The sequence below is a fragment of the Sciurus vulgaris genome (genome assembly GCF_902686455.1).
Source record: "Sciurus vulgaris genome assembly, chromosome: 2".
Classification (NCBI taxonomy): Eukaryota; Metazoa; Chordata; class Mammalia; order Rodentia; family Sciuridae; genus Sciurus; species Sciurus vulgaris.
This window is the reverse complement of record NC_136462.1, coordinates 132209899-132235031: the sequence shown is the minus strand read 5'-3', so window position 1 is coordinate 132235031 and position 25133 is coordinate 132209899. Positions and strand designations below refer to the sequence as shown.

Sequence of the window (25133 nt, the reverse complement as noted above, 5' to 3'; positions counted from 1 at the left end):
CCACCTGCCAGAGGCTCCTAAGCCTTTGGGAGAACGTTGTGCAGGGGTAACAAGGATCTCTTCTTCATTTCCTCTGCTGCCGTTTCATTTTCCAGCTTCTAAATTATTATCATTATCTCCTTTCCCTTTTGCTTTGTTAATTCCCCCACCTTTTTTTTTTTTTTTTTTTCCTCCCTTTCCTGTTAGTGGGACTGGGGGCCTGAAAGTGGTAGATGCCCATGACTGATATCTGCCTTTATCCAGTTTGTTTGGCTTTAGGGTCCCAAAGGTCTAGGAGAGATACGGGGTTAAGATGAGAACCAGGCAGGGGGTGGACACGGGGAAGATGTTACCTTGTCGGCAGCCAGTGTCCTCCTTTTATTCTTGTCTAGTGATATTATCCAGGAATTAGCCAGACCTACACCCTGAGTGACATTCTGGAAGCAACCAAAGGCAGCTCACAAGAGGATGGTTGTACAGGGAAAGGAGTGAGTCCAGGCCTAAGATTCCAGGTTTCTTTTTCTAAGCATTTACATCTCCGAACTTGAATAGTCCAGTGCTAGTGAAATAGACCCAGAGTCTACCAGAGAGACCCAGGATCATTGTCTCTCTTCAGCCATCATTGACATGTATATTTGGCTGTTGTCATCTCATAGATGCATGATGGCACCTGCTTCTCCATCCTGGGAACATAATCAATGCAGGAAGAAAGGAAAGGTTGAAGGGAATAGGGCCTTCTTTATCAGAGAAATGCACCCAGTGGCTTCAGCAGCATTCTTGGCAAGAATCGGTTTACAAAGCCAATCCTGGCCCAAAGGGAGTCAGAAAGAAAGCATTATCTGAGCATTGCCGCTCCAAATGAGGAAGGCTGCATAGATGCTGACCTGTTGCTGCATCACTGAGTGACTCCCGTGCATTTGTCCTCCTGGTTGGGAATGCAGATCAGGGAAGTGTCCAGTTGGAAAAGGCAATCACTGTGTGGTCTTCCCAAAACATTTGGGGAACCTTAGAAATTTCTTTCTCCAACATTTTTTTTCCCATCAGTTGAATCTGTATTAGCCATTCACACTTTATAAGCAATATTGGCTTATTACTCAGAAATAAAGTCACACAACTTTTGTGATGATCACAAAAAGGCAGTTAAATAGGTTGTAGTTCATAATTCAAACTGTAGTTGTCAGGTCTCTAGGTCTTTGTAGGCGTCTCTTGGCTTTTCTGATTTTCCTTGTTTTTCATGACCTTTGCCAAGTATTTTGTAAAATGCCCCTCAGTTTGCATTTGTTTGATGTTTTTCTCATGATTGAAGTGGGTTTGTGGCTTTTTGGGGAAAAAAAAAAAAAAAAAAACAACACCAGAGGTGAAGTACTCTTTTCATCACTTCATATCAGTGGGGGAATGAGATTCACATGACTTACCATTATTTATGTTTTTGCTCATATGTATTGGCCTTGATCAGGAACTCCTTTAGGCCAGCTCCTGTGTTCTTTTGACATTCCACTGTCATTTTTAGTTTAGTTTGTTGTCTATTTCCTGATTTTCTGGCTTTACAAGATGCTTTAGGCTCATCTTGTGTTTTTCCTGCCCCAGCCCTAGAAACTGCCATTCTCCAAGGAGCACTATTTCCTCTTACTAGAAAACAGTATTTGAAACAGAGACCTGGGTACAGGGGTTGCTCCCTGAGACTGGGAATCTCTGCTTCAGCTCCTCTCAGTAGACAGACCTAGGAAACGCATGTATGTGCACTCACTCATTTGTACATCATGATTTGCCTTTCTCAATTCCTCTCAGTCCATCTGTCTATATACTGAGCCAAGCATGAATCTACTCTGAGGTCTCAGACTTGGGGCCAGATCAGGGGACACATTCTTTTATTATTATTATTATTATTATTATTTTTATTTTTATTTAGCTTTTAATTTTTTACAGACTGCATTTTGATTCATTGTACACAAATGGGGTACATAATTTCATTTCTGTGATTGTACACAATGTAGATTCATACCATTCTGTAATCATACATGTATATAGGGTAATGATGTCTGTCTCCTTCCACCATTTTTCATACCCCCTCCCTCTCATTTCCTTCTACATATTCTAAAGTTACAGGGGACACATTCTTACATGCCCCTTGCTGACCTGTACCTCTCTGCCCTGCAACAGTGAGATGCAGGTTCTCACCACCCAAAGTGCCTTCACTTGCTTGTTCAATCCCAGTGTACATACAAGGCAGTTTCAGAATTGCTAGCCTACTCTTGCTTAAAATGAATTTGCTAATTGGAGTGTAGTTCCTTTTTTTCTGTACTCTTGTAATTTCCCATCAAAACACCATTTTCTCAGTTATTCAGGTCAACTGCTTCCCCATCCCTGTGCAAAGGCCGGTGTGACATTTGTATATATTGAGGGTCTCCTGTCACAGTCTGAGTTTCATCCTGGATCCCCCTACCTCTTGCTTGATTTTTAAAATATTTGCATACAAAGTTCATTCTAATCACTGAACTATACCTCCAGCCCCAGCTTTTCTATTTTTAAAATACTCGGTCTACTGTATTGTCCAAGCTGGTTGTGAACTTGTGGGCTGAAGGAATCCTCCCACCTCTACCTCCTGAGTAACTAGGATTAAAGTCGCACGCCACCATGCTTGGCTAGTTCAGAGAGTTTTGACAGATGCTCAGTTTTAGGTCTATTACTCCAGTACCAGACAGAATGGTTTCATCATCCTAGAGATTTCCCTGTGCATCCCCTTTATGAGCCAATCCCAATCTCCTTACCTCTGATGAGCTTTGTGTCTGTGTAGATTTGCCTTGTGCAGAATGCCATGTGAATGGAGTCATACAATGTATATATAGCCTTTAGGGTCTGGCTTCTTCAACTTCGTAAAATGCATTGAGGATTTATCCATTTTGTTGTGTGAATCAATAGATCCTTTTTATCATTGAATAATATTCCATTGTATGAATGTAGAACAATTTGTTTATCCATTTATCTATAGAAAGTACTTGCTTCTGGATGATTATGAATAAAGGTGTTAAAAACATTTGTGTGCAAGTTTCTGTATGAACATAGGTTTAGTAAATGCTTAGTAAATGCCTAGGAGTGAAATATCTGGATTGTATAGTTTGTGTTTAACTGCATAAGAAACTGCCAAATTATCTTCCAAATTGCACCATGCTACATTTTCACTAGTAATGAATGAGGGTCCTGGTTACTTGACCAGCACTTTAATTATTGTTAACTTTTTGACTTCTCTAACCATTCTCATGTGTGTAGTAGTATCTCATTGTTTTAATTTCCATTTCTATAAGGACAAATGATGTTGAGCACCTTTTCTCATAGTCACTTATCTTCTTGAATGGAGTGTTCACGTATTTCATTCATTTTTTAAGTTGGGTGTTTGCTTATTGTTGAGATTTAAGAGTTCTTCATATTGTGAATGCATGTTGCCTTTACTTTTGATCAGCCTCAGATGAAAAGCATTTTTATCAGTAAATAAACCTGGACTCCTTTCTTCAGTATGTTATAAGCTCTCTAAAATGACTGGTTGGCATGTCACTCTTAGGCTTTCAGCAGCTATCAGGTGGTAGTCTGTGTGCTATACAGACTACAGTCACATTGTTGTGCCCAGAACCAGATTGTTGACCCAGGGCTCCTGAAGCAGGGGCACAGATGTTCACTTCAAAATGGTAGGGGGCAGGAATTTGACACATGTCACTCTGTTCAGCTCAGGGAAGATGCTCTCAGCTTCCCTTGAGAGGTCTGCTCCCTTGAGCAGACCCTCAGAATAGAAAGGAAATGGAAATGCCTGTTCTTTTGGTTCAACTCAACCACTTGTCGAAGGCCTTTGAATGTAGCATTCAGAGATATGGAAACTTGGAGCAGGAGATGGACACTCCTGCCTGTCCCCTCAATAATAGCAAAGGGTGACTTGTGGGTGTGTTTGTGTGTTTGTGTGTGTGTGTGTGAGAGAGAGAGAAAAGAAAAGAGAGCCCTTGTCTGTTGTGGCTTCTAGCTGTCCTCTGGCAGAAACCATCAGTGTTTTATTATTGCTGTTTTAAAGAGGACCTTAGAAACGGAAATTTTCAAATATGTTTTGTAACCCTTAGCAAAAGGAGGGAAAATACCTTTATGAAATTCCTGGCATGTAGTCCTTTGGACTTTTCCAGGCAATTCTACCAGTGTGTGTGTAAATTAGTGCTACTTCCTTAGAGGTCAGGGTGCCAGGTTCTGTGGAAGCTGTCCCAGTCATGAGCTGGGGATTGGGTGAAGTGTATATATGTGTGTGTGTGTGTACACAACTTTGTAATATAGTGTTACTGCATTCTTTCCAACTGCCCAAAGCACTTTGGTTGAAAAATGCAGGAAAAAATACAGGACAATCATGCAGGAATCTCGTCTTTCCAAGATAACCCTTGTGTTTCCTTCCTGCAGTTAGAGCTCCACATCATGGGACATTTCAGTGGTGAGGCTCAGCTGCTTGGTAGTCTGTTTTCTTTGCCGTCCACGGGAATGGGACTGCTTGTGAGCAGACCTAACTGTGGCTTATAAGAACATTAGAGAGAGACAGCCAGGCAAGCTCCTTGTGCTGAGTCTCCCCTTGTCCACCTGCCTCCCCAACAGATGAAGCTAGGTTCCTGTGACATTGGAAGCAACACCAATGAAAACTGAGCCCCCTACCTCCCACCTTGGAGTTCTGAGGGAGAAGGGCATGGCATAGGACAGGGCTCCTGCCCTTGTGGTTGTACTGGCTTTCACTAGCCCTCTCTTGGTTTTAGCAGGTAGCCTCAGATCATAGAGTCCTCTGCAAAGCTATTGAGAAAGGGGTCACTCCAGCCCTGGATTTTCTGGGAACCCAAGGGGGATAATGCAGAGTGGTATCCATTTTTCTTCCTGATTGGTGTCCCCAGGGCCAACTCCCTTAAGGTCCCATTCCAGTTGAGAACAGTAAAGGGCATAGGAAATAGGGTAGAGGGCCAGACAGGATGTGGAGGAAAGGAACAATGTGCACATGGCATGGGCAGGCCTGTGACAAGGATGGGGCCAGGCTTGGTCTCCTGAGGAGAGATGGCCTCATGAACAGAGTTACTGGAGTATCTGCAGGCAGGCCCGAGGGGCAGGGCTTAGGGCTTCTGGTCCCTTGCCACACAAGCTCATTTTCTGCATGAGTTTTAAACACAGTGGTTTTCCCAGAAGATACTGGGTATAAATTGCTGGTGACTGGAATCACTGGTGTAACACTGGGGCCTGGGTTCCTCAGGAGAGGCCCTGGGAGCTTTCCTGGCCCCTTCCTTGATGTCTGAAGCAGGGAGTCCTTAGCACTATTCAGCTTTTCTAGAAAGAACTGGTCAGAAAAGACTGAGCCTCAGTTTCATCAATAACCAAAGGTTATTGGCCTATGACATTTCTGATTTACATGCTTTATGAAGTCAACTCTGAATACTACCCCCAACCCCCCGAGTTCAGCTAGAAACTGTTTTCCTGAGGAAAATGGAACCTGCTGTATATGTGTACCTGGAGCATGCCTGGTTGAGGGGAGAGGGTTCTGGAGGCAGAGCCCACCTGGCCTGCTGGACCCCACTGCAGGATGACTTTGCTCCACCTACAGTGCTCAGGCAGGTTCTCTCAGCTTTCCTCACACAGGTGAGGCCCCAAGGAAAAGAGCTTCCCCACTCTTTCTGCACATTTGGCATGACATCCTGCTGCATGGATATTGGTGACTGACTGGTCCTCCAGCAAGCTATCCTTTTGCTGTAGGAGATTCCCCTTTCTTTTAGGCCTGCTGTGAAATTGCAAATTGGTCAAGTACTGCAGCCTGACTGTGGAGGGAGTTGCTGGCCCTTCCCTGATGAACCTGAGGTCCAGGGTGCAAAGGATGGAACCTTGTCTATATTGTGGGTGAGAGCCATCTGGCAGTGTGGCCTGCACTGGATCCCACTGCCTTTGTGCCTTTGTCCATCAGATGGGGCATGTCTTGCATGGTTCCTCATGTTTCTAACCTTCTAGAACAAGAATGGCTTGGACAGTTTTTCAGCAATTCCTCAATCACAGTGGGGAGCTCCTGTGAGAATTTCTTCTTTCTAGGTGAAATATAGGCTAAGTCCTTGGTGTGGTCATTTGACTACTCCTCATCCGTGAGATTGGTCCCATACTGACACCTTCCTGTCTTAGGCTGGTAGAGTTAGGTGAGCTGGCCCATGCTGAAAGTAAAACTGTGCCCCTTGAAGTACATGCCTGCAGATGTCTTGTGAATTGCTCTTGCTATTGAATTGTCTGCAGCAAGGTACGGCTTAAGTCTCTAAGTCACCCAGGGATAAGGCAGAGGGAGGAAATAAAGTCTGGGGGCGGGGGAGCACAGGAAGAGGAAGTGAGGCACAATGATTGCCAAAGAAGGGGACCTCCCTCATTTGCTAAGAGAACATAGGGACCCTGGAGTACAGAGCTGAGAGGTGGGGAGCTGGCTGTGCACACTGTCAGATGGGGCAGGAAGGGAATCCATATGTCTCTACTCACACCATGCAACGTCCTTTCCCAAAGCCCCTGACTGACCTTGAGGGTACAACTATTTTAGCAAGGGAGGTGCAGGTGGTGGTCCCACAATGGCTGAGGTCTTGTCTTTGTCAAGAATTCAACGGCTCCCAACCATGGGATCATTTGGAAGGGAAAATTGAACTTTGTTGCTATTTTTGGATTCCTCAAACGCTAAGCATCTCTCTCCCTTTCCTCTCCATGGTCTGAAGAGAATCTGCCAGGTGACCATTGCTTATTTTTTTCTTTGATTAGTGCATTATATTTATACACAATAGTTGGGTTCATTTTGATATACATGGCATGGGATTTGATTTACTCCATTTCAGTCCCCAGAACCCCCACTTTCTCTCCCCTCCTCCCTTGACCATTTATTTTAGGGTAAGCTCTTGTAAGAAGTGATATTAGAAGGTGTGCTGCTGAATACAAGGCCTGAATTGGGGAGCTGACTTGGAAGTGTACAAAGTGTATGCAATGTTTCATTTTAAAATTAGTATCATATATGGGTAGCGTTTATGGAATTTAAGGGTTATTTGCTGTGGATCTTTTGTTTTCAATTTTTTGTATAGGTAATGCATTTATGTGTTTCAGCATCCAAAAGGTTGTTTAAGTAGTTTTCCATGAAAAATTCTCACCAACCTTCATTGCCCTCCATTTGCTTAGTTTCCCCCAGTGGATTCCTTCCTACTTTTCTAAGTATCCTCCCAGAGTGTCTTTCTGGACATATAGGCAGGTTCATACAGCTGTCTGTACTATTTTATCTATCCTCCTGTTTCATGCATTCTGTTCTGGACCTGGTTTTCTTCACTCAGCAGTATGGCTTGGAGAGCTTTCCATGTGGTATCATAAAAAACTCCTATTTTTCATAATATTCCATCAAATGGGAGTTCCATGATTTAATTCATGTTATTTTCAGGCTTCTACTGCATTAAAGAATCAGGCACATATCCTATTTTGTAGGTGTGCAGGTGAGTTTGTAGGATAGGTTCCCAAAAGTTCAGTTGTGGGATCAAAGGGAAGGCACATTTGTCATTTTGATAGGTATCACCAATTACCCTGTAAGGAATTTGTAGCAATTTGTCTTTCCATCAGCAAAGTATTAGAATGCCTGTTTCCCCATGGCCTCCCCAGTCTGATAGGTACAAAGTTGTATTTCACTGGGGTTCCTTTGCCTTTAACTCCTGATGGGGGAGTTAGAGAATGTTTTCAGGCATTCAGGAACCATTCGTATTTTCCTTTATATGAACTTTCTATGGGGTGTTTTTTTTTTTTTTTTTTTTTTTTCCCCTTCTAATTTCTGTGAGCTCTTTTCATATTAGAGATTAGCCCTTTGTGATATCGGCTGCAGCTGTTTTTTTTTTTTGCCATTTTTGCCATTGTTTATGATGACTTTCTTCATGAAGTATAGTCAAATTTATCAATTGTTTCCTTTATGGCTTCTGTATTTTGATTTATATAGTAACAGCATCCATTCTTGTAATGTAAAACAGTTTGCTCATATTTTCTTCTAGAGCATTTGTGGTTTCATTTTTTACATTTAAATCTTGAACAACATAGATTTTAATTTTTAAATTTTGACTGATAAATAAAAATGTACAATTGCCTAATTGTAAAAATTGGTATACCATATGGTGTTTTGATACCATTTATAATTCATCCTGGTTTAAGGTGTGTAGTATGGATTCAACCTTTACAAATGCTACTTTGTTGCTTTAATACATTTATTGACTCCCCACCCTCTGGGGCTTGAGATGTCACTTCATACAGCATGCAGTTGCTACTGCCTACTGGGTCTAGTTCTGGACTTCCTTCTCTGCCCCACTAGCCAGTTTCCAGCTGATACAACAATATGTTGACTATCCTTTCATCTAGTTGCCTGTCCCCCAACATCATTCTTCATTTGCAGAGATTTTCTGGCTATTTATTTTTCTAGATGAGTTCTAGGATCAGGTTATCCTGCAGCAAATCACAACAAAGCACAGCCACAACAACAACAAAAATATCTATTTTTAAAAAATATCTTTGCATCCATTGTAGAAACACAAGACACTCATTGGACCAAGCTGAATTCTGAGGTTGTATATAACAATCTCCAGCCAGGCCTGTCTCCTCCAGCATCCTAACAGCTCTTGCATGTGAGCCAGCATATAGGAATGTGTGATCAGCAATACTGGTGCACCCACAGTAGTAACACCAGGCCAGAGTGCTCTGGGCAGGGTCAGAGGTAGTTGTAGCTAATGGTTCCACCCACTGTCCCAGTTGCCACAGGCTCACTTATGCACACACCTCCCAGGAACCCCTTGGCTCACAGGTGATAACGGCATATCTTCTGTGAGCACTATGCAGCAGGCACTTGCTCTCCAGTGAGTTCTCCCTTAACCCTCATAGTAACTGAGAACCAGGCAAGTTGACAACTCCAGGCATCACAGAGGAGTGGGGGCAGGGAGGGCTGCTTCCTCCAGCAGGCACCTCCTCTGCTGCAGACTAGGCCTTGAAGGGTCCCAGCTGTTCCTCTGGCTCTGCCATTAGCCAACTGAATTGCAGCTCCTCTCTCCTCTTGGACCTCACTTCTATCACCTGTTCAGTGGTTGGGTAAGAGCTTCCAACGTGAGAGACAGGTCATCTGCATATCAGCTTCATGTGGCTTCATAAACCACTGGTATTTGTAGTGACAAGCAGAGCAGCCAAGTGGCCTCCTAAGGAGTTAGAAAAGCCCCCTACCCACCATTACCTCAGAGGACAGGCCTTTCTGCTATCCCCCAAGATAGTGTGACTGGCTTTCTTTGGCGGTTTAGCAGTTGATCATCCCTAGTGTTTGACCCTCTAATGAATTGCCCTAGAGAGGGAGGGCAAACAGACCTCCCTGGAGTGAAGAAATTGGCAGACTTGAGGTTGGATGCTGGAAACGGCTCCGTCAGTGCCCACAGATCAAAGTTATCTATCGATGAATGACCGCCTGCTCATCAGTGCTAAATAGTCAGGAACTGGGAGCCCAGGAGAACTATTTGTGTTCGGAGGCCTGTCCTTGTGCCTCCCTCTGATGTCCCCATCCTACACTTCACAAGCACCCCTGGCACACACCTATGTGGATTCCTTGTGTTGCCCCAGAGGTTTGTTTTTGTGATCCAGGACATCCTGTGATATTGATGATTCATCTGCTTTTCCAAAGGTCCTCTGTTCAGATGCATTCCTTCCCTTCAGAGGGGAGCTCAACAGGAGTCCCCAAGCCCAATTGGCTGGTGCACTCAACCTGACCTGAGTCTAAGCCAGGAGGGCTGTGCTGGCAAAAAGATCTGGTGGGAGACAGCAGCTCTGGCCCCAATACTGGACATTGGGGAGATTGCAAAAAATGATCCCTCCCACCTAGATTGCCCACAAAAGGCTCACAGACCCACCCCCAAAAATTATACAGGTGCTCTTGAATCTCTGAGGGGCTCATTTCACCCTTGGGGTGGGGTGAGAGAGTGGCAGTTTGGCCAAGGGTGTCTGGCTTGTGCCAGATAATTTGCAGCTGTACCTTTCCAACAAGAGGGCAGTGCAGAAGGGAGCCTGCGTCAGGGCCCAAGTCTAAGATCAGGCTTTGAGCTGGAGCTCTGGGCTCAGAACCAAGCAGCACTTGTATGTGGCTGCTGTAGGGAAAGGGTGGGTGCTGTGTTGGGGGAGTTTGGCTGGAGGGGATCCCCTACGCTCTTCTTCTGGCCGGCCCCTGGGAGGGAACACACTGTTCCCGCCCAGGCCTGTGGCTTGGGCAAGACCAGTGTGTGGGACGCAGTGTTCCCTGATAAGATGAAGCAATCGCTCTCAGTGTGCGCTGCTCAGCTTGTGGCAGGCAGCCTCGCAGCGGCTCCAAGAAACATTTATGTAACCTCGTTCGGCCCCTGCTCACTCCGTGTCCCTACTCCACACTCCACCCTGCACTCTCATCCCACGCACCTGTACCACGCAGCATGTCCCCAGGCTTTCTGTACCCAGGTACATCCCTGTCCCTACTTGTCCCCTTCCCCCAACTGCTTTTCATCCAGTGGCCTGGAATATTTGTGATCAGGCACCTGAAGACCTCCTCACCCTGGGATACCAGCAAACCCTCCCAAACCCCACAGGACCGGGCTCTTCAGTGGGGCCCTCCCACAGTCTCCCTTCTGCTCTCTCCCTGCACTCAACCTCCACAAAGCCAGTCCCCAACCCCCTTCCTCTCAGCCCATTTCCTCTTCACAAAGCCTAATCTCCATCCAGTCTTTTGCCCTTCACTCTACTGCTCTCCCCACCCCCAAAACACATGGACATACACAGTTCAGGCTCCCTGAGCCCTCCTAGATTCCAGAGTGAGGTCTTCTGGGATCTAGAGCAGCTTTGGGATACTAGGAAAACCAGCTCCCTTGTGGGAGTCTGGATATACATTCCCAGTCCCTTCCTGAGATCCACAGCCTTGGGAGCCCTCTCCTTGGGAGGGTCATGTCATATGACTTCTGCCTCCTTGTCACATGCCTTCCTAGGAGGCAGACACAGAACTTGAGTACAGCAGGGGGGACACGAGTTTGTTTAGTCCAGTGGTGCTCTTTGCAGTGAAGTGGGAATTGGGCTCACTCCCTGTAGTATACCCGTCTGCCCCCACCCTCACTCTGGTGTGTCCCTGTGCTTATTTAGCTCAGCCACACCACCCTGAGGTGGGTTTCCAGAACATTGGGTTTCAGTGATGCCAGAGAATGACACCTACAGGTACCCGAGACACTTTCAGGGACCACATGATCAGAACTCTTCATAACAATCATATTATTTGCCTTTTTGTCCCAAGAGTACAGTGGAATATTCCAAAGGCTACTTCATGTATGATGACATCATTCCTCTGGACAGCTACTAGAATGTATGTTTGGGTTTAAGTTCTCCCCCCCCCCCCCCCTTCTAATACAATATATATCAGTGGATATAACCTATATAAGCAAAGGTTCTTTACAGACCCCACTGAGAATATAAGCAAAGATGCCCTGGTGTATGAAATTTTCTGTCCACACTTCCTCTAGCTCTTCTCCATTCTTCTGGCTGCTCCTTGTCAACCTCCTGGATACCGCTTGAATGTCACCACTCAGGGGCCACCTATCCAGAGCTGGTGCTGTTCCTTGCCAGCATGAATCATAACTTCCATTTGTAGACCAGTTTATATTGGCTGTTGCCTCTCCTAGAACAGGCTTATGGAGGAATATAGAACAGAATGGGGAGGATCACATCAGTCTAGGTCTGGACTGTGTCCCCAGAACAGGCAATGAGTATATGTTTCAGTAAAAGTGTAGAGGAGCTGAGCCAGAGAGGCCATGAGCCATGTACTGGTCAAGTGTCAAATTCAGGACTTCCCACACTTTCCTCCCTTCTAAGCTTATCCTATTGGATGCTGCAGTTGTCTGCAGCCCCAGTATCACGTGACACATCTATAATTACACCCACCTCTTATGCTTCCCAGGGATATAATCGAAGGATTCTGAAAAGGACAAAGCCCCCAACAAGAGCCTAGAAACTATTAGGAAACAAAGTGAATCTGAGCCCAACAGACTCAGATCTGAAAATATTCAGTTGATGGGGTAATTGATGAGAGCAGCAATAATGGATAACATTTCAGGAGTAAATATTTGAAATATGCCATAGTGCCAAGACTGGTTGCATACAACCCTATGGAATCATCATGGAAAGCCCACTGAAGAATAGGGCAACCTATTAATTTCCTGTGGCTGCTGTGACACATCAAATTGGGTGACAAAGGCAACAGAATTTCACATCCACTCCCTGACCCCACAGTCAGGGATTGAACCCAGGAGTGCCCCCTCTGAACTGTATCCTCAGCCCTTTTTATTTATTTACTTTATTGAGAACAGTTGCACTAATTGCCCAAGCTGGCCTTGAACTTTTGATCCTCCTGCCTAAACCTACTGAATAGCTGGGATTATAGATGTGTTGTACTGCACCTGGCCAGAAATTTAAAGTTCCTGAAACCAGAAGTCCAAAATCAAGACACTGGCAGGATTAGTTGCCTTCTGGAAACTTCTTGGGAGAATCCATCCCAAGCTTCTCTCCTATATTTTAGTGCCAGCAACCCATGGCGTTCTTAACTTGCAGATATATCAGTTCAGCCTCTGCCTCCATATTCACATGACCTCCTCCTCTCCTCCCTGCCTCATCCCCACCTAGCCTCCCTTTTCCTCTTCTCAGGACACTTGGGATCTCATCCCAAAATTCTCGCCTTAATTGTATCTATAGATGCCTTTTTTTTCCCACATTCAGAGGTCCTGGGGGTTAGGACTTAGATATATCTTTTGGAAGCTTATTGTTCACTCCATGGCACACAGTGAGGAGCCTGTCAAGTCATATTATAAGCATGCAGTGAACATAGGTGACTGACCTGACACATTTAATACTATACCACTTAATACCAGACCTTTCCAAGATTTTAATGACTAATGTGCATCGTGAATGTCCAAGAGTAGAATTAGCATGTGGCATTTTTCAAACTCTTTTGTTGAGAAGGTTTTTCCCCCTGAAACCAATTAGCAGTTTATTTAATACTGACATTTTTTCAAACATGATTTAGGAAATGTTGGGCTACATATTTAATGAATTATATTTAAACATTCCTTTTTATTCTTTATTACTGGAATAGCCTCCTGTGAGCCCTGAGCCCTGGTCCACTGTTCCAGTGGCCTTCCAGGCCTCAGCCTTGTTCTTGACCTGAGATGCCCCCTCACTATTCACTCATGTTCCTAGTTCTCAGTTTTCTCTCATCATTTTGCTGGAGTGTGTGAAATGTAAACTTGGAAGTCCCTAATCCCCTGCTTCTGGCAATCCATTGTGACTTAGGAAAAACTGTTTCTGTCCCAGCCTTGTTCCCCTCATGGATAACCTGGAATTTGTTTCTCCTTTTCCTGTTACTAAGTTTTGGGATCTCCACTTTGCAGAAATTCTCTCACAGCAGGGGCCACCTTTCCTTTTCTGCCCACCTTTGTTAGTCTCCTGTCATGATCATTGTCTTCTTGGTATTCTTCTCCTCATCCCCCACCCTGCTTTTTTAAAAACTCTGACAAAAACTATCCTATTTTGTTGGTAATTTCTTGTACTCCATTTTTTTTTTTTCCCCTATTTGCCCAGTCCATACTTCTTTTAGTTAGATGTTGACCCCCTGGATCAATTCCCCTGTAGTGTTTCAACTTTACCCCCTCTATCTATTAAACTGTCAAATAAATGTGGGAAATGATGATGGCTACTTGGTTTCCAAAGTCCCCCACATTCCCTTCCCCAGAAGAGGAGAATTGATAAAGAGGGCAAAGTCAGCCTCACGTAGACATTGGCTTCGGCAGTACTAGGAGACAACATTCACATTTCTGGGATGCTTCCTTGCATATATTTCCAGTTTTTTAATGGAATTTTTGGTTTGGGAAGTGATTTTCTCAATTTCTAAATGTTACTTTTTGTTGTGGTGGTGGTACTGTGTGGTTTTCTGTTTGCTTTATGCATCAAGTTGTGTCTCTAGTTCCTTTAAGAATTCTAATTAGAATTTTTAGATTAACTTTCTCTTCTGTTTCCAGACTTCACTCTTTCATCTGGAATTGGCGATTTTATTGTTCTTGGCTTTTCCCTTTTTGTGCTGCTGATTTTCCTTAGCTGTCTGTTTATATTTAAAGATGTGTGGGTGGTGTAGATTTCCTCTGCTGGGCATAGGTGGGCCAGTTTCAAGGACTGGCAGTCTGCTTTAGGGTCTGTGTAAGGCAGGGAGGGAGAAAGCATAGGAATGTGTGTGGCTGTGTGGCTACTTCAGTGCTAGAAAGGCTGCATTCTGGGGTATCAGAGCATCCCACCACCACCACCAATTTTCCCAGAACAGTTATTGTGATTTTTTTGTTTGTTTGATTTATTTGGGTAAATGCAAGCCTGTTCCATGTTCTGAGCAAGGGATGGGAGAAGGGGAGAAGAATCTTGACTATAACTGACCTTCATCACCTCCCAACTGTACTGTGTTTGCTTTCTCCCTACCTGTGTAGGCCCCTCTCAGAGTGTTCTGGGCCACCACCCTGTCTGTCACCATGCTTGAGTCCAATAGTCTAATAGTCTCCTCTGCTGGCCATTGTTGGCTAGCCACATTTGGTTCTCTCTCAAAAAGAGGAGGAGGCTAGACCCTGGAGAATACCCAGACTAACCTCCTCACATTACAGAAAGGAGAAACTAAGATGGCTTGAAGTGGTGACAGGACTCTTAGGTATGGACATTGTCTTCTTGCTGTGCCAGGGGTGTTGGAACTCAGGTGTGACTCCCATAGGGCCAGTGTGGGCCAGTTTGGCTTCTGCAGGCAGGTGGAACCACAGCATAAGCCTGTGTCTGCACTCTCACAGGGCTGGATAGAGCTAACCCTGTGTAGGCATGTTGGATAGTATGTTTTGTCATATACTTAGGGGGTCCACTACTAGGGACCACCAGTCCTGACCCATACACACCCTATGTACTCTGCAACTTCAGTGCTGGAAATGCTGCCTTTTTTTTTTTTTTTTTTTTTTTTTTAACCTGTGAGCTGTCATCTGCTTCCATACCAGGTGTGGACACCGGGAGGCCATGGTCCACCTTCACCTTCGCCTTGATGTATATGACGTAGAAAATGGAGATAGAGCATGGGGGCATTGATGAGAAAGTCATAGTGGATGGGATGGGGCAGGAGTAGGGATAGGGAGCCATCCTTGGGATGGTGAGTGGGCACATCTTGGCCATGAGGGAGGGCAGGGACAGGTACTGAAGATACTAGGTGTCAGTGGGCATGCTAAGACTGATGCTCTGCTCCTGTCGCCCCACAGGTGAGAGACCTTTTGCCTGCAGCTGGCAGGATTGCAACAAGAAGTTTGCTCGCTCTGATGAGCTGGCCCGGCACTACCGCACACACACTGGTGAGAAGAAGTTCAGCTGTCCTATCTGCGAGAAGCGCTTCATGCGCAGTGATCATCTGACGAAGCATGCACGCCGCCATGCCAACTTCCACCCCGGCATGCTGCAGCGGCGTGGCGGGGGCTCGCGGACCGGCTCACTCAGCGACTACAGCCGCTCTGACGCCAGCAGCCCCACCATTAGCCCAGCCAGTTCACCCTGAGCCCCGCCGGACCCACAGCAGCACAGCCCCGCCAGTCCCTCCGCCAGCCCCGCGCCCAGCCAAGGACCCTACCCTGACAACAGCCATGAGCAGCTGCTCTCACCTCCTTGTCAGTCCATGCCCCTTCCTTTTGATAAGAAAGCAGAGTGAGAACTTCATGAAAAGTCCACGAAAAAACACTTTTCTTCACCTCAGGTGTCAAAGTCAATTTGTTAAAAAAAAATCAAGAAAGAAAACAGAAAAAAAAAAAAAAAAATTTTTTTTTTCAAAAAACATCATCCACAAATTGCACAATGGAGATACCCACAAAGTTGAGATTCAGCGGTGTCGAACCCCCTTTCTCAGGGATGGACACGTTCCACGAGGTCAGTGAGGGCACCCCTTCATGCCGCCTTACTCTGTACATAGATTTGCACTCTGGAGTTTTCTATTAGGTTTGGGAACACACTGGGGATAGAGCAGGCCAACCGGTGCAGGTGGAGCTCAGCATGCATGTGGGTCTGTCCATCAGCTGACTTGAGAGTAGATGTGGTCACTGACAGTTGTGATTCCAAGGCAGATCCCTTAGTGGTGAGGCCTGTTTTCCTCATCATCTACTCACCCACTTAGCCTCCATCCTCTGCCACATGGGCCTGGCTCAGAATGCAGATGGGTCTGAACGACAGACCAGCTCAGAGGGATGCCTTAAGCCATGACAGGTCAAAGGAGCACTCCACCTGGGGGGACTGTGGAGAGAGTCATCTGCCTTCCACGACTGGCCCTGCCTGTCTCGCTCCCTACCTTCAGGAGCCCTCTCCCAGGCTCCTTGGAGAAATGGAAGCAGAGACACAAGCCCTGACTGGGTACAACATCGCACCATCCAACCTCCAAGGAGATGGCCTGGGCCCCACCTGTCCAGGCCCCCACTGCCCAACAGACAGCACCAGGGACCCTTCACTATTATACCATATTCTCTGACTGGAAAATACAGCCTGGGAATTCTGGTCTTCTAAAAAGATTTTAAAGTGGTGTTGGTGTACCCAGTTGCCTAGCTCTCCCGTGCTGCTATGGAGTCACCTTTGTTTGAAACAGTGGGCAAGGCCATCATGTTGCTTCCTCAGTCAGAAGGTCTGTGAGTGGCCATGTGTGTGCGAGCATCTGCAGCACTTCACAGAGACCATTCAGTGGCAAAAGACCAGAACATTGTGACTCGGAACTTTTCAAGAGTGGCGCAGCCAATGTTATGGGAAGTACTGTTGGAGAATGTGCATTCTCTTTTCTCCCCAGGGAACACCAGATGGAAAGTTGTGAGAAACACTTTTCTCAGACCCCTCATGTCTGGTGGTACAGACTTAGCAAACCTCCAGCTTCTCATTGTCGCCAAGACTGTGTCTCCCTTTCCCTCCTGCTTCTGCCTGCCCTGCCTGGGAGGCCCCAGGCCATGCCTCGCTTGTATTGCCCCATTGCCAGCCTTTTGGTAGGAAGGGAGAAGCAGAGAGCTGAGGCAGTTTCTCATGAAGCCTTGACCTGGGCTGAGTTGGGGTTCAAGCCCCAGGCCAGGGCAGTTAGGCTGTATTCCATTGAGCTCCTCTGCAGACCTGTGGAATGTCCAGCCTAGCCCTGCAAGGCCCATGCTGCGCCTTGCCTTCCTCCCAAGGGTTGGGGCCTGTAAATACAAGGCCCCAGGACAGAGTATATATGTCTGTGTGTGTGTGTGTGTGTGTGTGTGTGTGTGTGTGTGGTTTGTGTTGGGATGGGTTGAGGTGAACTCGGGTTATAGTATCTTGCAGAGATCTCTCATTTTGATGAGGAATGGCCCTTGGGACTCAGAAGGGCCATAGATGGGCTTCCCAGGCCCAGAGTGCCTTGGTTGTAGCCATTCTGCTTCCATCCCAGCCCACACATGGTGTGGGGTGCAGCACAGAGAAACCCCAGAGATCCCCGCCCAGCTGAAGCCAGTAGCTTCTGGTTGATGTGTCAAGCCAGCTTCAGAGTGGATGGGTGCCCTCTGTCTGCAGCAGTTGTGCATGTGGCAGTATGCCATCTGTGATGCTATGGATGTCTGTTTCCAGCTTTAGTTAGCTGGAAGTGGCTAATGGCAGGTGGTGGCTTCTGTGTAGCCACAGTGGGTACCCATTTGTGCTGTGGCATTTTTAGTGCTGTGGGTGGGGATAGTGGGGCAGGGGCTATCTCATCAAATGCAGATCTGGCTACCCTGGCCCCTCTAATGCCTTTGGGCCCTATGACAGCTCAGTTTGCATTTGTTTTGGGAGAGAGTAGAATATGCGGTAGGGACCTTGAAGAAGAGAGCCCTGAGTGCTGGGGGTGTGGCAATCTTCATGTCCAGTTCCAAAGTGAGGTCCCTCCCAAAGTTGTTTCTGTGTGAGGCAGAGAAAGCCACACTCTGACCACATTTCATGTCTCAGGAATTCACATTCCAGGTTCAGGAATTTTATTCCAAAGTCCTTTGGTGCACCCATGTCCATGGTTCCCAAGGCAGGGAGAGGGAGTGGCATGTCCCACATGGCCAGCAAAGCACTCTCCATTGGAGGAGCCAGGTGTCTCCTTGTGATTTGCCTACAGCATCACAGGGGGTTTCTAACTTCACATCTATCTGCACATAGGAAGGGGAAAAAAGGACCTAACCCAGTCATTTTGGAATAAAAGAAAGAGCTGGTTTGTTTTAGAGTGGGGTGGGGGGTGGGGGAGGGAAAGTGGGCATAGGCTGTTTCCAAAGAGAGCACTTAATTTAATTTTCCCTCTAAATGACCCAGGGCTGTTCCATCGATAGATGGAAGGGTAATATTGCCTTAAAACAGAAATATGCAGGCATTGGCTATTTTTGGCAAATGAGCGTGTCTTCATTCCCAAAGTGGTTCTCACATAATGGCAGGGTGCGGCCCTTTAGCCACGGGCCTGGCCTGGGAAATGGGGGCAGGGCACCTGGAGGGCGTTCCCCCCTGGGCACCCTGGCTGCACCCTCCAGAATCATCTGGGGCTTAAATTCATCTCATTGAAGGGTCGGGGGAAGAATCTGTGAATCTCAGGCTCAGTTCACATGGGTTCTCATTAGCAGGTTTCCATCTCATCACGAAACAAGGGAATGCCTTCTAAGATGTAGATTGTCTTCCCAGCCTGGGTCTACTTCAGGGTCTTTCATTTTTGCGTTTTATGGCCATGATTGCTGGTTTCATTGGGATTGAGGAACCCATAGGGCTCCTGGAATAATAGTGAAAAGTCAAGCTTTTATTTGGGGATATACTTCAACTCTAGCAGTTCACAGAGGCAGAGATCTCAAAATGAAGGGTGCCTGAATAAAGGGAGAGTTTCCCTAAAAAAAAGTCTAAAAGTGACTAGACCCAGCCATCAGAAGACTGGTGTTCAGCTCATATCCCAAACAAGAAAACCCCTTGTCAGCCATATTAGGGGAACTTTGTCAACTCCCCGAATGCCTACTGAATCTTACAGCCATATGGAAAAAACCGACAACACAGCCCTTTCCACAAAGGGCCTTGGGGTACTCTCCTGATAGGTGCTACATAGGGATGGGCAGTGATGTCCTGGAAGGGAATATGGTCCTGGATGTGCCCCCTACCTGCATCCTGCTGCATGCCCCCATGGGATTTGAGGTGTAAAAATCCCCCCCCCACAACCACCCACCCTCAACTTTGAGGCCATGCATCGGGGCAGGTGCAGGATTCGCCACGGTGCAGCCTCCAGGTGCAGACCTCACCAGGCCCTGAGCAAGGACTCAGATCCCTGGAGGGTGATTCAGAGGTGGGGATGGGTAGAGAGGGTTGGTGGCTTTCTGGGGTCCTGAGTGAAGGTTGGCAGAACTACTGGGTCTCCAGCTGCCCAGCCTCTTATCTTGCCAGAAGCAGGTGCTTAAATGTACTGCATAGGGTCTTAGCACTTCTTAGGGACCTCATCCCTGATCTCTGCTGGGCACATATGCTACCCTACAGGCAGATGTGATCTGAGCAATAGTGTGGCCTCATTTCTCAGCTCCTGGTTGTGGTTTTGTTTACAAGGCTACCTGGTTATTTTGACTTTTGAGAGGTGTCACTGATTTTTTTTTCTTTTTTTTTTTTTTTCTTAGCCCATGTTTAAAAAGGCCATTTGGTCAAAACTGCTGGAAGTTTAAACAGCTTGGACCATTTTGATTGGTTAGAAAGGCTTAGTTAGTCACCCACACCTTTTGCTACCCAACATTTCATATGTCATCCTGGATGACCATATCTTCCAAAGCTAAAATGCAGATGTGGGCTGATGGGTTTTGAAAGGAAGATGGCCTCTGGAAGAGCCAGGTCCTGTGACTAATATTCCTGATTCTGAGACTTCAAAGGTTTGTCCTGGACACATTCCAGAGAATTTTGTACCAGAATTTGGATGCATAATCCAGCTTACTACTGATATATGCCTGGACACCATTGAGGGAGAGGCCCTTCCTCTTGCTGGCTGGCTCTAGCCTTGGGAAGAGTAGGATCAGGCAAGAGTCAGGAGTCCTGTGTCCAGGAGGGAAGAGGTTTCTACTAGCCCCTACCACTATTGGACTTGCTGTGCAGCCACCTGGCTTTGCCCAGCCTCTCCCTTCTCAATACAGCTTTAAAACTTTACTACTTTTATTTAAAAATTAACAGGATGGGAGAGAAGTAGCCTCCCCTGCCCTGCATCATACATTCCAGGGTGGGGGACGGTGGGGTGGGGACAGGAAGCCAGAACAGAGACAAGATGGATGCACGTGCAACTTTCTCCTGAGGACTCTGCAGTCCTTTTCTCCCTGATGCCCTCCTAGAGGACCTGTTGCCTGACTACTGCACATGCTCATTTGGAAACCAATGTGCAAGCTGAATGTTTGCAGGGAGACCATCATAGATCAGGTTGTCTCTTCCATGCAGCACAGGAGCTTATGCATTGTGCTTGGAAAAGCCCTCCCCATGTTGCCCTCCTTCCCTTCTTCCCTGCTTGGCACAGGCACTGTGATTGGGTGTCATAAACCCCAGTGTCTGTTCTCCAGTTAGGATACCTGTCCGTGAGTTTGTGAGTGGGAGACTATTCCCCTCCTTCACCCTGGAGAAGCCTCAGGTGCCCAGTATTGGGGACCCCAGCAATGTCAACATGGGCTCTTCACTGAGCAATTATTCATTGTTGAGTTTGGGGCTGCTTACTGTGGGTTCCTGGTGACCAGGAACTGTTTGTGTAGTTACTCTGGGTACACCCAAGTGACCCCTTCCCATCCAAGATCATTGGTGGAGCTTCTCTGGAATCATTTGCCAAAATCCCAAGGCAGAATCCAAGGGTCCAACACCATTTCCATCGAGTTCACAATTTCCTTTTCTGTAGAAATATTGTTTTGTTTTTGTTGTTTTTTTAAACTAGTTCACCACCATGCTTCCGAAGGCCACATTTCATCTTTTCTGGATCACTACAGTGAAGTATTACAGTTGTACAGTTCCCAATCTGGCCTTGGCTTGCTCGGATTAAACTTTGTATGTATTTTGTAAGGCATAGATTCTATATTGTAATGATGTCCTATGCAAAAGAAAAAAATTAACGAAATTGTAAATTTTATTGTTTTAACATGTATGCATGTTTAGTGACGTTTACATTTTGAAATAAAATTTATGATTCATTATTTTATTGTAGAGCTGGTTCCTACAACGGGCAGAAGCTCTGGGAGGGGAAGGGAACTGAAATGGAAGTGAAACTCAAGCAGCCTTTATTGGCTGAGGGGCAGCAACTTACCTGGAACTTTGCAGGCCTTCCCTTATCCTGGCAGGAAGACTATAGAAGAGCTGTTTGGAGAAGTCTCTTCTGGCTGTCCCTTCCTGCCAATAGCGTTCTATTTCAGATCATGAAGGCTCCATTCCAGTGAGCACAGAGGACAAAAGGAGGTGGTGATGGCAGTTTCTCCCAAAGGAATTTGCACTTTTCCTAAAATGTGTTAGTCAGCTCTCCATTAGTGTAACAAACACTTGAGATAATCAACTTATAAAGACAGAAGGATTACTTTGGCTTATGGTTTCAGTCCATGGTTGATTGGCCCCACTGCTTTTAGACCTATAGTGAGGCAGAACATTATGGTGAGAGTGGGCAGCAGATCACAGCTATTCACCTCAAGACCATGAAGTGAAGGAGAAGAGGAAAGAAAGCGGTTGGGCTCCCACTGTCCCTCCAAGGGGCGTGCTCCTAATGACCTAAAGACCTCCCACTAAACCCACTGAAAGCCTCCACCATCTCCTAGTATGGGACCCTGGGGAGCAAGACTTTGTCACATGGACCCTGGGGGGACATTTAACATCCAAACTATAGCATCCCCCACAAACACTTGGGCACCTCCTCTCGCTGGGCAGCAGTTGCATCTTCTATCCCCAGAAACCTGTTTCCCTCAATCTTTTGCCTAGAGTCTAGAAAATGTCCCCATTCCTAGCTACTTAAAGCTCTTGCAGTCAACCAGGGGCACTGACTCTAAAATACACTGCCAAAAGGACAGGTCCAGGGAGCCAGAGGTGTGTATTGATACCAGATGTGATCATTAACTGCCCCTTGCTGCCCTCACAGGCAGGTGATGGTCCTCAACACAGGCGATGGGAAGCCCACAGTTAGGTGGGTGATGGGGTCAGACCCTTGGCCTGTGCATGCTGCAGCATGTAAAAAGAATATACAGGTATGGCTGCATCCTCAGCCTATATCCTCACTGCATGCTGTTCTTAAATCAACACCTTTTTACAGAGTAAATGAAAACCACCAAGAAATTTAAAATATAAATAACAAAGCAATGTAGTTGATCAAAGGTGGTTTTTCCTGAAGCTACATAGGCACTAGTGGGCATTTCCTGATAGACATTTCTTTTCTGTGTTTGAGATTAGGAGGAGGGGGTGTGAAATGAATACACCCAAACACATACTTGAACAGTCATAAACACAAGGATACATTTTCAAACAAAAACCTAGCTGGTTCTGAGACATTTGGAGCCTCTTCTCACTTGGAGTCTTTCCCCAGGACAGCCACTGTTCTACCTTCTCTAAGACAGTTTCCTTATTGCTCAGAAACTTTCCTGGATAGCAGCAACTGCTGGATGAATCCACTTCCATAAATAGTGGTGTATTGAGAGGATCCCCAGATGCTTTAAAAATATCGACAGGAAAAAAGGAAAAAGTGTTCCATCAGTTACGTCACTGCTGAGGTTTGAAAGATGCTATACATTCCTGCTGGAGTTCCTTTCCAGGAGACTGGGGCCACATCTCAGGAACCAGGAGTCTCCTCAGGCCTTGAGACATCCCTAGTTATGTAGAAGGATGACAACACTTCAACAAGTGTGTTCATTGGCTTTTTTTCCTGTGGCCAAAATACCTAACAAGAACAACTTAGAGGAGGAAAGACTTATTTTGCCTCACAATTTCAGAGGATTCAGTCCATGGTCAGCCAACTCCATTGCTCTGGGCTTGAGGTGAGGCAGAACATCATGGGGGGAGGGTGTGGCAGGGAAAGTTGCTCAGCTCATGGCATCAAAGAAGCAGAGAGAGGGAAGGAGGGACCAGGTACAAGATATAGTTCCCAAGGGCACATGCCCAGTGACCCACTTCCTCCAACATGCCTCATCTACCACAGGTACCATCCAGTAGTCCATTCAAATAATCAATTATTTGAATAGATTGATCCACTAATGAGCCCCACCTCTGAACACCACTACACTGCCTTCAATACATGAGCTTTTGGGAAACATTCCATATCTAAACCATAATAGCAAGACAGAGACTTTACTGGTGTTTTAATAAACAAATACATTAGTATGTTTTGTGTGCCACATAGCACATTTTCTTCTCATTGTCCTGTAGATGATGAAGAAAAGTGGGCAAAAGAATAAAGCATATTGGAGAGGGTCTGTGACTGACAGGTCCTCTGTGACTCAGTGTTCTGGAGACAAGCCCGAGTGATCAGTTTCAGGACACTCCTAAGGCTGATTCCCTCTGCATTTTTATTAGAACTTGGTTTAAAAAGTCAGAAATTTTGCCATTAAGTGAAGGAACAAGGCTGGTGGTGTCCTGCCCAGGTGAAGGGTAGCATCTACTGGAGGGAATGGCAGACTCCTGTTATCCTAGAGGGCAGAGGCTGATCAAGTCTCACAAATTACATCTGCCTCCCAAAGAAAGGACTTACCATTGACTTTGGTCTGTTTTCTGTTGCTGATAACATAATATCACAGACTGGGTAAGTTATAAAGAAAAGAGGTTTATTTTGTGTCACAGTACTAGAGGTTGAGGGATCACAGTGATGATCTTCTTACTGGCAGAGTCTTGAGACAGCTTGGGGGCAAGGGGAGGAGAAAGAGAGAGAGAGAGAGAGAGAGAGAGAGAGAGATCTGTCTCTCCTCTGGTTTATCACCACCCTGACAACCTAATCCTAACCACACTGCAAAAGTCCCACCTCTAAATATTATAGTCCAATTAAGCATCCACCCTCTTAGTACCTCACTATGTGGATTAAATTCCAACAGGAGTTTCAAAAGGAATAAGCCATTCTCAAACCATAGCACTATCCCTTAGTGCTGACCTGCTGGCAGTGACCACCCTGTTGCTGGAGGTATTCAAGTAGGTGCTGAAACACTGCTTACTAGAAATGCCATAAAGGAATTTGTGTTCTAGGAGCCTGGTTAGCATGCAAAGGAAAGGTCAGAGGGTTTTTCCAGGGGTACTCATTGGGGCATAATCATCAAGACCTTCAGACACTTTCTTCTAGTCTGTCAGTAATGTTGGAGTGTGTATTGGCCTTTCGTAGGTTGGTGTTGACTGAAGAGGACCTTAAATAATTGGTTAGGAGTGTGTAATTTACACCCATGTGCAATGGGAACAAAGGTGCCTCCATCCCTCCCATCAAACATCATGTGTATGCCATGATACAATTCTTGCTGTTGGACGGATCCAAGATGGTGGACTAGAGGGTGACTGCATCTCCTGTCGCTCCAGAACCCAGGATTCAAGAAGGGGATGCAATGAAAGATTTGGACTAATATAGAGCCATGGGGTGAGTTTCCCACCAGGTGAAGCTCGGCCCGGGCGGCAGGCCCAGACAGGGGCAGCTTCTTGGAGCAGGGCAGGGCAGCTAGAGTCTTCCCCAGGCAGCCCTGCTCCCTCCGGCAGCAGGCTCCTTCCACAGCCAGCTTCTTGGAGCAGGCTGCCCAGTGAGAGCCTTTCCGCACAGAGCCAGCCCCCAGCCCTGGAACCAGTAGTGGGCTAAGGGCAGCTTTCTTCGGAAGCACTGCATTATCAAGTTCTTCCAAGACTTCAGGCTACTGAAGGCTGGGAGGTGATATACTGGAAATCTACAGGGACACTATAAGCCAAAGAGGAAATCTCCAATATCTCAGAGTCCCACTGATATCTGAACAATATGAGAAAGCAAGGGAAGAAAATGTCCCAAACAAACCTAGATACTATATCAATAAAACCCAAAGACAGCACAGCAGAAGAAATGTCAGAAAGGGAGTTCAGAACGTACATAATTAAAACTATCAGGGAAGCAAACAAGGAGATGAAAGAGCAAATGC

General features: G+C 46.2%; 1 protein-coding gene across 2 annotated transcripts in view; it reads left to right on the top strand.

Moving 5' to 3' along the window:
• Window positions 1-21226, top strand: part of KLF13 (KLF transcription factor 13) — a 49281-nt gene extending 28055 nt beyond the window's left edge. Inside the window, exon 2 of one of the 2 annotated variants that reach the window (XM_079122262.1) lies at window positions 15318-21226. In XM_079122262.1, the coding sequence (XP_078978388.1) occupies window positions 15318-15607 (290 nt within the window). In that variant the 3' untranslated portion in view covers window positions 15608-21226. The remainder of the gene's footprint in view (window positions 1-15317) is intronic. The other variant, XM_079122261.1, reaches the window with a different exon arrangement.
• The last annotated feature ends 3907 nt before the right edge of the window (window positions 21227-25133 follow it).